At 37.8% G+C, this 14,831-nt stretch overlaps 2 protein-coding genes across 3 annotated transcripts in view; both read left to right on the top strand.

Moving 5' to 3' along the window:
* The window catches only part of LOC308346829 (olfactory receptor 4F3/4F16/4F29), a gene marked incomplete at both ends in the record, with an annotated part of 33,901 nt that extends 31,295 nt beyond the window's left edge, over positions 1 to 2,606 (top strand). The window contains one exon of one of the 2 annotated variants that reach the window (XM_080809876.1): positions 2,406 to 2,606. In XM_080809876.1, the coding sequence (XP_080666002.1) occupies positions 2,406 to 2,606 (201 nt within the window). Of the gene's footprint in view, positions 1 to 1,622 lie in introns of those variants that run through there. The other variant, XM_080809877.1, reaches the window with a different exon arrangement.
* Positions 2,607 to 8,513: 5,907 nt separating this feature from the next.
* LOC308346650 (olfactory receptor 4F17-like) overlaps positions 8,514 to 14,831 on the top strand; it is a gene marked incomplete at both ends in the record, with an annotated part of 50,627 nt that continues 44,309 nt past the window's right edge. Inside the window, 3 exons of the mRNA XM_080809704.1 lie at positions 8,514 to 8,666; positions 9,222 to 9,460; positions 11,286 to 11,359. Of these exons, the coding sequence (XP_080665830.1) occupies positions 8,514 to 8,666; positions 9,222 to 9,460; positions 11,286 to 11,359 (466 nt within the window). The remainder of the gene's footprint in view (positions 8,667 to 9,221; positions 9,461 to 11,285; positions 11,360 to 14,831) is intronic.

The raw sequence follows: 14,831 nt of genomic DNA, 5'->3' as shown, positions 1-14,831 counted from the left end.
GTCACATTTGGTATTTCATGGTTCAAGATCAGAAAACTCATCTCTCCTAAAGTGTGACTTATTAATATTTGACATTCTTATTTCCTTTTAAGATTTTATTTATTTATTTGACAGAGATTACAAGCAGGCAGAGAGGCAGGCAGAGAGAGAGGGGGAAGCAGGCTCCCTGCTGAGCAAAGAGCCTGATGCAAGGCTTGATCCCAGGACCCTGGGATCATGACCTGAGCCAAAGGCAGAGGCTTTAACCCACTGAGCCACCCAGGCGCCCCAACGTTCTTATTTTTAAGTCATAAATCAAAAGTATGAAATCCAAATTGCCTTGAAGATAAAGTATCTGAATGGATTTCAGTCAAAGTAAGCAGGATAATACCACATATCACGACATGTTACCCTACAGGTGGTACTGGGCACTTCAAAGGGCAGGGGGATGTCCGTGGACGTAAAAGTACATACCAAAGGGAGGCCAAAACACTGATGAATTAAAATGTAGTATCCCAGCAATTCCAAATGCTGATCTTTAATACCTTCATGTGTGTGGACAGAGAAAAGCTGTTTGCAAAGATATGTTACACCTTTGGTGGCCACTTTAGGCATGCGCCTTAGTAGAAACTGGTGAAATCTTTAAAATGTGCATATATTAGGTGTGGAGAAAGCCTTACATCCTTAAGTGGCTTAGACTCCTTATGAAATTCTTATTGAATTTTGAGGCTAGTTTAGGGCTTTGTAGTTGTGAAAAATTGTGTGGAAACTAGAGATACCCAGGACGGTGAACATAATAAAATGTAATGGGAAAATATTTGTTCTATTTTGTAGTAGAATCCATATAACAAGTGTTCTACTACACTAGTGGGCTGTCCAATTTCACATACCCCAGTCTCTTTATTCAATCTCAATCTGTCTTAACGTCAGTCTCAAATCTTATATCAAGCACCTCTCACTCCAGGTGACATTCCACTTGTTAATCATACTTTCCTCTCATTCCTACCTTTTTTTTTTGTCTTTTATTTTTCTTTATTATTTATTTATTTATTTTTCTGAGAGAGTGTGCCAACAAGGGGTGGTGAGGGGCAGAGAGAGAGGGAGAGAAAATCTTAAGCAGGTTCTACACCCAACATGGAGCCCGATCTGGGGCTTGATCTCAAGACCCCTAAGATCACGACCTGAGCCAAAATCAAGGGTTGGATGCTTAACCAACTGAGCCATGCAGGCACCCCTCTTATTCTTACTTTCATTGGCAAATTGTGAGAGCAAACTGGGGACAGAAGTGGATTATGAGAATATACATAAAAGCAAGATGGAATATGTTAGAAATGAGGAATAGTCAATATCAGAAGTGATTTGCACAGTTAATCTATATCATGGATACTCATGTATCCATGTCCATGCCTAATCTGTTAATTTGAGAACAGAACATTGCAGTCAGAGTTTTGGTTTAAATTTGTCATAAGTTTGGTTTAAATTATGTCATAGCTCAGGTGTGATGATAGTGTATTGATTTTTGTTTTTTGTTTTTGTATGTGTGAGAAAGTAGATAATTATATACTTTTCATTCATAATAAGGATATTGAAACATTGGTGGTTCTATGACCTATTATCTCCATAATCAGATTTTCTTCCTCATTTTCTTAATTCTCATCATTTCAGTGGCAGCCGAGTTGGCTGGATTCATGGATGGAGGGAATCACTCAGTTGTGTCTGAGTTTGTGTTTCTGGGACTGACTCATTCATGGGAGATCCAGCTTCTTCTCCTGGTGTTCTCCTCTGTGCTCTATGTGGCAAGCATGACTGGAAACATCCTCATTGTGTTTTCTGTGACCATTGATCCTCACTTACATTCCCCCATGTACTTCCTACTGGCCAGTCTCTCTTTCATTGACTTGGGGGCCTGCTCTGCCACCTCACCCAAGATGATTTATGATCTTTTCAGAAAGCGCAAAGTTATCTCCTTTGGAGGCTGCATTGTCCAGATCTTCTTCATCCACGTCATTGGTGGCGTGGAGATGGTGCTGCTCATTGCCATGGCCTTTGACAGATATGTTGCCATTTGTAAGCCTCTGCACTACTTGACCATCATGAGTCCACGGATGTGCATTTTGTTTCTGGTTGCTGCTTGGACTCTTGGCATAATACACTCACTGTTCCAATTAGCATTTATTGTTAATTTACCCTTCTGTGGTCCTAATGTATTAGACAGCTTTTACTGTGACCTTCCTCGTCTCCTCAGACTGGCTTGTACAGATACCTACAGATTGCAGTTCATGGTCACTGTCAACAGTGGATTTATCTGTGTTGGCTCTTTCTCTATACTCCTCATCTCCTACATCTTCATCCTGTTTACTGTTTGGAAACATTCCTCAGGTGGTTCACCCAAAGCTCTTTCCACGCTGTCAGCTCACATCACTGTGGTCCTTTTGTTCTTTGGTCCAACCATGTTTGTCTATACATGGCCACATCCCAATTCACAAATGGACAAATTTCTTGCTATTTTTGATGCCGTTCTCACTCCTTTTCTGAATCCAGTCATCTACACATTCAGGAATAAGGACATGAAGGCAGCAATGAAGAGAGTATGCAGACAGCTAGTGATTTACAGGAAGATCTCATAGGTAATATAAGGCCTTCTCACTAATCATGGTGTAGCCTTTTGTTTCTGTCTTTGGTATTTTGGATTCAGAAGACTTGAGATATCCAATATTGATATGAGTGTTGTCACAGCTGTAACATAATTATTACTTGATGAATGTATTTATTCCTTATGAAAAGTGAGCCAGGAGAAGAGTGTATCTTTCTATATATGTATAAATCCCATTTAATATCTTTCAGCCATGTTGTATAGTTTCTGGTGAACAGGTCTTACATATCTTTCTTGAGATGTATTCCTATTTTAATTTATGGTGCCATTTTAAATGGTCTTTTTTGTTTAATTTATAATTGCTTATCACGAATATGTAGAAATATAATAGATATTTTGTTTATTGGCATTGTATTTTGAACACTTGCAAAATCTTTTACTTCTACTTGTTTTTTATAGAGTAAGTACTATTTTCCTCATAGATGATCATGTTTTCAGTGCATAAAGACATTTTACTTCTCATATTCTAGTATGGATCATTTTATTCATTTTTGTTGCCTTATTGTACTTGCTACATCAAACAGTGTAGTGCTGAATACAAGCGGTTAGGGTAGACATCCTTGACTGTTTCTATTCTTATGAGAAAATCATTCAGTTTTTCACCGTTAAGTATGATGCTAGCTGTAGGTTTTTAGTAGAAGCTTTTTATCAGGTTGAGGAAATTCCTTTCTATTTAATTTGCTGAAAGTTTTTAAAATGAAGAATGGATGTTGGATTTTGAAACAATGATTTTGCTGGTTTGGTATCAGCATGTAATGCTGACCTTATAGAATATATCTCTTCGTATTAAACTTATTGCAGGAGTTTTGTAGAATTGTTATTGTTTCTTTCTTAGTATTTGGTAAAATTCACTATGGAAGTCATTTTGGCTTTCAGTTTTCTCTGTGGAAAGCCTTTAACTAGAAATCCGATTTTTGGTAGCTTGTGTCCTCAATGAAATTTGTATATTAATCTGTGTTTTCAAATTTATTGGAGAAGTTGTTCCTAATATTCTCTTATTATGAAGTATCTGTAAGACTTGTAATATTTTCCTCTCTTTCATTGTCTATTGGTAGCTTATGTTTTTTTAAAAAAAATTTATCAGAGTTTTAGAGGTTTTTCAGCTTCCTTTTTTTTAATGAGGTAAAATTAGTATATAACATTAGAGATGTTTCAGGTGTATAGTGTTATAATTTGACATCTGTGTACATGACAAAGTGATTACCACCAAAAGTCTAGTTATTCTTCATCACTATACAATTGACCCACTTCACCCATTTCACCCACCCCCAAACAAACTTCCCCTTTAGTGACCACCAATCTGTTCTCTATCTGTGAGTTTGGTTTTGTATTGTTTTGTTTGTTTTAAGCTTTTTTTTTTCTTTTTTTAGATTCCACATATCAGTAAAACCATGTACTATTTGTCTCTTGTTTTTCTTAACATAATAGCCTTGAAGTACCTTTATATTGTTGCAAAGGACAAAATTCCTTTTTTTTTTTTTTGTGGCTGAGTAGTTTTTCTATTGTTTATATATATACCACATCCTCTTTATCCATTCACCTACCTTTATCCATTCACCTATGGATACTTAGGTTGCTTCCATATGTTGTCTGTTGTAAATAGTTCTGCAATAAACATAGTGGTATATATGTCTTTTCAAATTAATGTTTTTGTATTCTTTGAATAAATACCTATAAGTGGTATTGCTGGATCATATGGTAGATCTATTCTTAATTTTCTGAGAAACTTCTACCGTTTTTCCAGAGTGGCTGCTCCAATTTACATTCCCAACAAGAGGGCAGAAGGGTTCTATTTTCTTTACATTCTCTCCAACACACTATGGTTTTGATTTTCCCTTCCCTAATATTTACTGATATTAAACATCTTTTTATGTGTCTGTTGGCCATCTGTATGTCTTCTTTGAAAAAATGTCTGTTCATGTCTTCTGCCCACATTTTAACTGGATTATTTATTTTTTGGGTGTTGTTTGATATGTGCTTTATAGATTTTAGATACTAACCCTTTATCAGATATATCATTTGCAAATATCTTCTCCCATTATGGTGGTTGCTTCTTAATTTTGTTGATTATTTCCTTTGCTATAATGAAGCTTTTTTATCTTGATGATGTCCTAGTAGTTTATTTTTGCTATTGTTTCCCTTGTCTCAGAGACATATCTAGAAAGAATTTGCTATGATTGATGTCAAAGGAGTTACTGCTTGTGTTCTCTTTTAGGATTTTTATGGTTTCCTGTCTCACATTTAGGTATTTCATCCATTTTGAATATATTTTGTGTATGGTGTAAGAAAGTGGTCCAGTTTCATTCATTAGCATATAGCTATCAAGTTTTTCCCCAAATCCATTTGTTGAAGAGACTTTCTCTTAGGATATTCTTTCCTGCTTTGCTGAAGATTAATTGGCCATAAAGTTGTGGGTTCCTTTCTGGGTTTTCTATTCTGTTATGTTGATCTATGTGTCTATTTTTGTGCCAGTACCATACTGTTTTGATGACTACCGCTTTGTAATGTAACTTGAAGTCCAGAATTGTGATGCCCCAAGCTTTGTTGTTCTTTTTCAAGATTGCTTTTGCTACTTGGGGTCTTTTGTGGTTCCATATAAATTTTAGGATTGTTTGTTCTAGCTCTGTGAAAAATGTTGGTGGTTTTTTCATTGGGATTACATTAAATATGTAGATTGATTTGGGTAGTACAGATATTTTAACAATATTCTTCTAATCCGTGAACCTGGAATATCTTTCCATTTCTTTGTGCTGTCTTAAATTTCCTTGTCAGTATTTTATAATTTTCAGAGTAGGGTCTTTCACCTCTTTGGTTGTTTATTCCTTGGATCTTATTTTTGGTCAAATGGGATTGTTTTCTTAATTTCTCTTTCTGCTGCATCTTTATTGGTATAGGAAAACACAACAGATTTCTGTATGTTGATTTTATATCCTGTGACATTAGTGAATTCATTTATCAGTTGTAGCAGTTTTTTGTGGAATCTTTCATGTATTCTCTATATAGTACCACGTCATCTTCAGGTAATGAAAATTTTACTTCTTCCTTACTATTTGATGCCTTTTGTTTCTTCTTCTTGTCTGATTGCTGTGGCTAGGACTTTCAGTACGATGTTGAATAAAAGTGGTGTGAGTGGACATCCTGGTCTTATTCTCAACCTTAGGGGAAAAGCTCTCAGTTTTTCCCATTAAGGATGATGTTAGCTGTGGGTTTTTCACATATGGCTTTATTATGTTGAGGTATGTTCCCTCTAAACCTACTTTGTTGAGGTGTTTTTTTTTTTTATCATGAATGGATGGTACGTTTTGTCAAATACTTCTTCTACATCCGTTGAGATAATCATATAGTTTTTGTCTTTTTTCTTATTGATGTGATGTACCATGTTGATTAATTTGTGAGTACTGAACCACCCCTGAAACGCAGGAGTAAATCCTACTTGATTATGGTGAATGATTTTTTAAAAAGTATTGTTGGATTTAGTTTGCTACTATTTCGTTGAGGATTTTTGTATCTATGTTCATCAGAAGTATTAGCCTGCAGTTCTCTTTTTTAGTAGTTTCTTTATCTGGTTTTGGTATGAGAGTAAGCTGGCCTCATAGAATGGCTTTGGAAGTTTTCCTTCCTTTCTATTTTTTGGAATTATTTGAGAAGAATAGGTATTAACTCTTCTTTAAATGTTTGGTAGAATTCACCGATGAAGCCTCCTGGTCCTGGACTTCTGTTTGTTCAGATTTTTTTGTTGTTTACTGATTCAATTTCTTTGCTGGATGTCAGTCTCTTCAAATTTTCTATTTCTTCCTATTTCATTTTTGGGAGGTTATGTGTTTCTAGGAATGTATCCATTTTTTTCCTAGGTGGTCCAATTTATTGGCATATAGTTTTTCACAGTATTCTCTTATAATTGTATTTCTGTGATGCTGTTTTTTCGCTTCTCTTGTTTGTGATTTTATTTTTGAGTCCTTTCTCTCTCTGTTTCTCTTTTTAAAGATTTATAAGTTTATTTGAGAGAGAGAGAGCGAGTGCACAGAGGGAGAGGGAGAAACAGAGTCCCTGCTGACCAGAGAGTCTCTTTTCTTTTCGATAAGTCTGGCTAGAGTTTTATCAGTTTTTTTGATGTTTTTCAAAGAACCGGCTCCTGGTTTCATTGATTTGTTGTATATTTTTTTAAGTTTCAGTATCATTTAATTCTGCTCTAATCTTTATTATTTCCTTTCCTCTGTTGGCTTTAGGTTTTGTTGTTTTGTTTCTAGCTCCTGTAGGTATAAAATTAGCTTGTTTGTTTTTTTCCTTGTTTCTTGAGATAGACATGTATTGCTATAAACTTCTGTCTTAATACTGCTTTTGATGCATTCCAGACATTTTTTAAAAATTTATTTATTTATTTATTTATTTATTTATTTGACAGAGAGAGAGAGAGAGAGAGAGATCACAAGTAGACAAAGAGGCAGGCAGAGAGAGAGGGGGAAGCAGTCTCCCTGCTGAGCAAAGAGCTTGATGCGAGTCTTGATCCCAGGACCCTGGGATCATGACCTGAGCCGAAGGCAGAGGCTTTAACCCACTGATCCACCCAGGTGCCCCCATTCCAGACATTTTGCATTGTTGTGTTTTCATTTTCATTTGTTTCCATGTGCCTTTTTTTTTTTTTTAAAGATTTTTATCTATTTGACAGACAGAGATCACAAGTAGGCAGAGAGGCAGGCAGATAGAGAGGAAGGGAAGCAGGCTCCCTACTGAGCAGAGAGCCCAATGCGGGGCTCAATCCCAGGACTCTGGGATCACAACCTGAGCTAAAGGCAGAGGCTTTAACCCACTGAGCCACCCAGGTGCCCTCCATGTGCCTTTTTAAATTTCTTTTTTGGTTTCCTGGGTGACCCATTTGTTATTTATTTAACCTCCATGTATTTGTGGTCTTTCCACACTTTTTGTGTGGTTGACTTCTGGTTTCATAGCATTGTGGTCAGAAAAGCTGCATGGGGGGGCGCCTGGGTGGCTCAGTGAGTTAAGTCTCTGCCTTTGGCTCAGGGTCTGATCTTGGGGTCCTGGGATCGAGCCCTGCATCAGACTCTCTGCTTGGCAGGGAATCTGCTTCCTCCCAATCTCTGCCGGCCTCCTGCCTACTTGTGATCTCTGTCAAATAAATAAATAAAATCTTAAAAAAAAAAAGAAAGAAAAGCTGCCTGGTGTGACTTTGATCTTGAATTTGTTGAGGCTTATTTTGTGACCTAATATACGATCTATTCTGGAGAATGTGCAATGTACACTTGAAAAGAATGTGTATTCTGCTGTTTTAGGATGGAATGTTCTTTATGTATTTGTTAAGTCCTTCTGATTCAGTGTGTGATTAAAATCCATTCTTTCTTTGTTGATTACCTGTTAATTTTATTAATTTTTTAAACATTTATTTATTTTAGATAGATAGTGCACGAGAGAGCAGGAGTGTGGGGAGCAGAGGGAGAAGGAGGAACAGGCTCTCCACTGAGCAGGGAGCCCAATGTGTGACCCAGTCTCAGGACCCCAGGATCATGACCTGAGACAAAGAGACACTCAAACGACAGTCACCCAAGCACCCAGTTACTGGTTTTGATGATCTGTCCTCTGATGTAAGTGGGATGATAAAGTCACTGTTATTATTGTATTATTATTGATTAGTTCCTTTATGTTTGTTATTGTTTTATATGTTTGGGTGTTCCTATATTGGGTGTGTAAATACTTACGATTGGTATATCTTCCCATTGGAATGTCCCTTTATTATTATATAGTGTCCTTCTTTATCTCTTGTTACAGTCTTTCTTTTAAAGTCTATTTTATCTTGGGTCTCTGCTTCTCCCTGCTCAGCAGACAGCCACATTTTCTGGTGCAGTGCTAGCCATGACCCAGAGACAAGATGGTGAAGGTCAGAGTAAAGAGATTTGGCCATATTGCACGCCTGGTCACTATGGCTGCTTTTAATGCTGGCAAAGTGGAAATTGTCACAATCAGTGATGCCTTCACTGACCTCAGCTACATGGTCTACATGTTCCATATGATTCCATCCATGGCAAATTTCATTGCATAGTTAAGGCTCAGGATGGGAAATTTGTCATCATGGAAAGTCCATCTCCAACTTCCATAAGTGAAATCTCACCATCAAGTGGGGTGATGCTCATGCTGAGTATATTGTTGAGTCCACTGGAGTCTTCATCACCATGAATCCTGGGCTCGTTTGAAGTGTGGGACCAAGAGGATTATCATCTCTGCCCCTTCTGCAGATGCCCCCGTATTTGTGATGGGCAATAGCTCATGTACTACCAACTGCTTGGTCTCTCTGGCCAAGGTTATCCATGACAATTTTGACATTGTGGAGGGACTCATGATCACAGTCCGTACCATCACTGTCACTCAGAGGACTGTGGACAGACCCTCGGGGAAGCTATGGCATGAGCCAAAGAGGCTGCCCAGAATACCATTTCTGCTTCTAAAGTGCTGCCAAGGCTATAAGGCAAGGTCATCCCTGAGCCAAATGGTAAGCCCGCTGACATGGCCTTCCATATTTCTACCCCCCACTGTGTCAATTTTCGATCTGTCCTGCCTCCTGAAGAAAGTTGCCAAATAGAGTGACATCAAGAAGGTGGTAAAACAAGCATCCGATGGCTTCCTCGAGGACATCCTAGGCTATGTTGAGGACCAGGTTGTCTCCTGTGACTTTAACAATGACACCTACTCTTCTACCGTTGATGCTGGGACTGGCATTGCTCTCAGTGACCACATTGTCAAGCTCCTTTCCTGGTATGACAGTACATTTGGCTACAACAACCAGGTGGTGGATGTTATGATCCTCATGGCCTTCAGGGAGTAAGAGCCCTCTACACCATCCCCCCCAGTGAAAGCAAGAGGAAGAGAGAGGCCCTCAGCTGCTGGGAAGTATTTGCCGTAATTCATCCCCAATACACTGAAAATCTCCCAACCTCCATAGTTTCCACTCCTTGAAGAAAGGGAGAGGCTTGGAAAGCCCTACATTGTTATGAACACCAATAAAGTATGCTCTACCCAGCCAAAATAAATAAATAAATAAAGTCTATTTTGTATGAAATAAGTATTGCTACTCTGGCTTTCTTTTCTCTCTCTTAAAAAAATTTTTTTTTATTTATTTATTTGAGAGCAAGAGAGAAAGCACGAGCAGGGGCGGGGAGGTGCAGAGGGAGAGAGACAGGCAGACTCCCTTATGAGCACAGAGCCCCATGCAGGGCTTAATGCCAGGACCACAGGATCATGACCTGAGCCAAAGGCAGATACTTAACTGACTGAGCCACCCAGATGCCCCTACTTTGGCTTTTCTTTTGATAAGCATTTGCATGGTGGACATTTCTTCATCCTCTTACTTTCAGTCTGTGCTTTTAGGTCTAAAATGAGCCTGTGCTGTGCCTGGGTGGCTCAGTCAGTTAAGTGGCTGCCTTGGGCTCAGGTCCCAATCCCAGGGTTCTGGGATTGAGCCCAACATTGGGCTTCTTGCTCAGCAGGGAGCCTGCTTCTCTCTCTACCTGCTACTCCTCCTGCTTCTCTCTCTCTCTGACAAATAAATAAAATCTTTAAAAAAATAAAATAAAATGAGTCTGTTATAGTCATCATATAGATAGGTCTTGTTTTTTTTTTTTTTCTTATCAATTTGTTACCCTATGTCTTCTGATTGGGATGTTTAGTCCATTTACAGGAAATTTAATTATTAATATGTATTTATTGCTATTTTGTTACTTGTTTTGTGGTTCAGAAGATTGTCTCTGATTCTTTTCTTTCTTGTTCTGTTGATTCTCTTTAGTGATGTATTTAGATTTTTTTTCTCTTTATTCTTTGGATGTTTATTGGTTTTTGATTGTCTATAACCTCTTCTGTATATAGCAGTCCATACTAACTTGATGTCATTTAAGTTTGAACTGATTCTTTTCTTCTCTCCCTCCTGTGTTTTAGATGTATGTTAGTATATTTAACATTTTTTGGTGAGTTCTTTTTTATAGAATATTCATTTTCACTGCTTTTATGTTTCCCACTTTTATATGGTCCCTTTTGTTCTGTCCTTTCCATTCAGACTCCCCCTTAGTATTTCTTGCAGGGCTGGTTTAGTAGTCACAAACTCCTTTAGTTTTGTTTTTCTGGGAAATTCTTTATGTCTCCTTCTATTCTGAATGATAGCCTTGCTAGAAGGAGTATTTTTGGATTGCAGATTTTTCCAGTTCAGCACTTTGAACATATGATGCCACAACCTCTGGCTTGGAAAGGTTTTTTGAAAAATCTACTAGTCTTATGGGTATTCCCTTGTAAATTAGTGACTTCCTTATTCTTGTGGCTTTTTTTAAAGATTTTTTTTTAATTTGACAGAGAGAGAGAGAGAGAGATCATGAGTAGGCAGAGAGGCAGGCAGAGGGAGAGGGGGAAGCAGAGAGCCTGGTGAGGAGCTCGATCCCAGGACCCTGGGATCATGACCCAAGCCGAAGGCAGAGGCTTTAACCCACTGAGCCACCCAGGCGCCCCAGCTGTTATTTCTTTAAATAAATTTTCTGCTCCCTTTTCTCTCTCTTCTTCTGGGACTCCTATAATATGAATGTTATTATGTTTGATGGAACCAAGGAGTTCCCTAAGTCAATTATTGTTTTGCACAATTCCTTTTTTTCTCTCTTTTGTTCAGCTTGATTACTTTCCATCACTCTAGGTCACCAATTCATTCCTTTGCTTTTTCTGACTGGCTGTTCATTACATCAGGTATGTTTATTTCACTTTTAAGTGAAATCTTTATCTCTTTATCTCTTTATCTCTTCTATGTTATTCCTTTATCTCTTCTATGTTATTCCTTATCTCTGTGTTCAGGGTCTCATGCATGTCTTCCAGTCTTTTCTAAGTCCAGTGAGTATCCTTATGATCATTAAATTATCTCTCAGGCATGTTACTTATATCTGTTTCACTTAGATCTCTGGCATGGCTTTGTCCTGTTCTTTCATTTGGGATAAATTTCTCTGCCTTCTCATTTGTGTAAGTCTTTGTACCTGTTTGTGGCCAGGAAGGTAAGCTATGTCTCCTGTTCTTGTGAATGATAACATTATGAAGAAGAGATCCTGTGTTGCCCTTTTGTGTAGCATCCCCTGTTCCCAGTGCCTGGTGCTTCTGGAAATGTCTCCAGTGTGTGTTGTGTTTACTATTTTGTCCTGCCTGCTCTATCTTTTAGGCCAGTTATCTACAGAGGCTCTCTTTACTTGTCAGCAGTGTGCAGTCTCTGTCCTGAATGTGCTGTGTTTTAACTAGATGTGCTCTGGTCTCCTTGTGAAATGAGATCTGTCACCAACACCACTAGAGCGGAGGCTTTGCAAAACTTCTGAGTTCGGAGATGCAGTGTGAATAGGGGTTTGGGCCGGTCTTCTGGGGGAGAGGGCCCACTGGTCTCAGACTGAGACAAGTATGACCAGGAGAGACACCGTTCCACTGAAGTGTGCAGTTGTAGGGGGGGTGGGAGAATAGGGTGCAGTGGGGGATTTTGTAGGGCAGGGCTTGGTGTAAGCAAGTTAGGTAGCAAGTTTTAGCACTGTGCCTGTTCCTGTGGGTGCCCCTGTGCTTATGCTGAGGGGCAGGGAAGGGAAATGGCACCTGCCTGTTTATTCCTAGAGGGGTCTTTCAGTGAATGCTGCCTCTTTAGGATGTGCTCTTGGATGAGTGAATAACCTTCTCACTATGTGCTCCAGCACTCCTCAGATTGCTGTTTCTGTATTGTAGGCCAGGGCCTTATTTGCTTGCCTTCTCTCCTAGAGCGGAGCAGTGCTCTCCAGGCTCATTCTTAGCCACACCCACTGATCTTTAAAACTCAAAGCTTTAAGCCTTGATGGTTGCAAGAACTCATGAAATTCAGGTCCTCCAGCTTTTCAAGCCAATTGCTTTGGAGATTTATTTTCCCCATGTGCTCCCTCGTGTGCTAGTCTGTTTCTTCCCCTTCTCTGTGACTGCGGCTCCCTCCCTACAGCAGGAGCAATGATCTGTTTATCTCCCAAACTATCTCCGCACTTCTTACATTCTTTGATGTGGTCCCTTCTCTGCGTTTAGTTGTGGAGTTTGTTCTTCCAGTCTTCAGGCCAATTTCTGGGCTATCTAGGATGATTTGATAGTTATCTAGTTGTATTCATAGTGTTCATTCAGTGCTCACTTTGGCAGCACATACACTAAGAAGATGTGGTTATATATATATATATATATGAATATATATATATATGAATATTACTCAGTGAATATATATATGAATATTACTCAGTGATCAAAAAGAATGAAATCTTGTCATATGCAGTGATGTGGTTGGAACTAGAGGGTATTATGCTAAGCAAAATAACTCAGTCAGAGAAGGACAAATACCATATGATTTCACTCCTATGTGGAATTTAAGAAACAAAACATGAGTATAGGGGAAGGGAAGGGAAAATAAAATAAGATAAAAACAGAGAGGAAGGCAAACCATAAGAGACTAGAGTTAAGAGAATAAACTGAGGGTTGCTGGAGGGGCGGTGGGTGAGAGGATGGGGTAAATGGGTGATGGGTATTAAGGAGGGCACTTGTTGTAATGAGCACTGGTGTTATATGCAAGTGATATAACCCTAAATTTTACCCTTGTTAACTAACTTGGATTTAAATCTTAAAAGAAAAAAAAAGATTTTTTTTTGAGAAGATAAACAAAATGGATGAGCTTTTGATAGAGTAATAAGACAGAAGACACAAATAAGTAAAATTACAAATGAAAGAGGACACAGTAAATGATACCACAGAAATACAAAGTATGACAGTAATTGCTTATGAAAAATGATATTGAACAAATTGGATAACCTAGAAGAAATAGACAAATTTCTAGAAATATATGACTTACAAAGACTAAATCATAAAGAAATAAAAAAATTTGAGTAGAACAATAATGAGAAGGAGTAAACCAGTAACCAAACACCTTCCAATAAAAAAAGCCCAGGATGAGATGGCTTCACTGATTAATTCTACCAAATATTTAAAGAAAACTTATTAGCAATCATTTTCAAACTCTTCTAAAAATTTGAAGAAGAGTGAATATTCTCAGACTCATTCTACTAGAACAGCATTACTCTGATAGCAAAGCTAGACCATGACAAGAAAAGAAAACCACAGGCAATATTCCTTATGAATATATATACAAAATTTCTCAACAAACCATTAGCATACAAAATGCAATAGCACATTAAAAAATTATGTTCCATAATCAAGTGGCATTTATTTCTGGGATTCAAGGATGGTTCCATATATGCAAATCAATAAATGTGACATATTATCAGAATGCAAGATAAAAACCATATCATCTCAATAAATGCTGAAAATATATCCTTTCATGATAAAGAGAATAAACAAATTAGGCATAGAGGGAATGTAACTTAATATGATAAAGGCCATATGACAAGTGCACAAATAATACAAATAATACCGTACTCAACAGTGAAAAGCTGAAAGCTCTTCTTCTAAGACCAGGAATAAGACAAGGATGCTCTCTTGCCACTTTTATTTGACATAATTAAGCCAGAGCAATTAAACAAGAAAAAGAAATGAAGTGCACCCAAATCAGAAAGGAAGAAATAAAACTGTCTCTCTTTGCAGATGATGTGACGTTATATGAAAAACCCTAAAGACACCACCAAAAAAACTGTTAGAAGTAATAAATGAATTCAGTGAAGTTGCAAGATACAAAATTGACATACGAAAATCACTTGCATTTCTGTATGCTAACAAAAGTATTTATTTATTTAAAAATTTATTTATTTGTTTGTTTTAGAGATGGAGAGTGAGCATGTGAGTGAGGGGAGTGGCAGAAAGAGAGGAAGAGAGAGAGAAAGAAAATCTTAAGTAGACTCTGCATTGAGTGTGGAGCCTGATGTGGGCCTTAATCTCACAACCTTAGGGTCATGACCTGAGCCAAGATCAAGAGTTAGACACTTAGCTGAGTCACCCAGGTGCCCCACAAAGAACAATTTAAAAAAGAAATGAAGTAAACAGTCAATTTATAATGCTATCAAACAATGTGAAATATTTAGTAATACATTTAACCAAGTAGCTGAAGGATCTGTCTACTGAAAACTTTTTCAGTGATGAAAGAAATTGAAAAGACACTAGTACATATAAAGACATGTTCATGGATTGGAAAAATTAATATTGTTAAAATATCCATACTCCCCAAAGTTACCTGTAG

Source organism: Martes martes (genome assembly GCF_963455335.1).
Source record: "Martes martes genome assembly, chromosome: 7".
Classification (NCBI taxonomy): Eukaryota; Metazoa; Chordata; class Mammalia; order Carnivora; family Mustelidae; genus Martes; species Martes martes.
The sequence above is the reverse complement of the archived record's forward strand: the minus strand, read 5'-3'. Positions and strand labels throughout refer to the sequence as shown.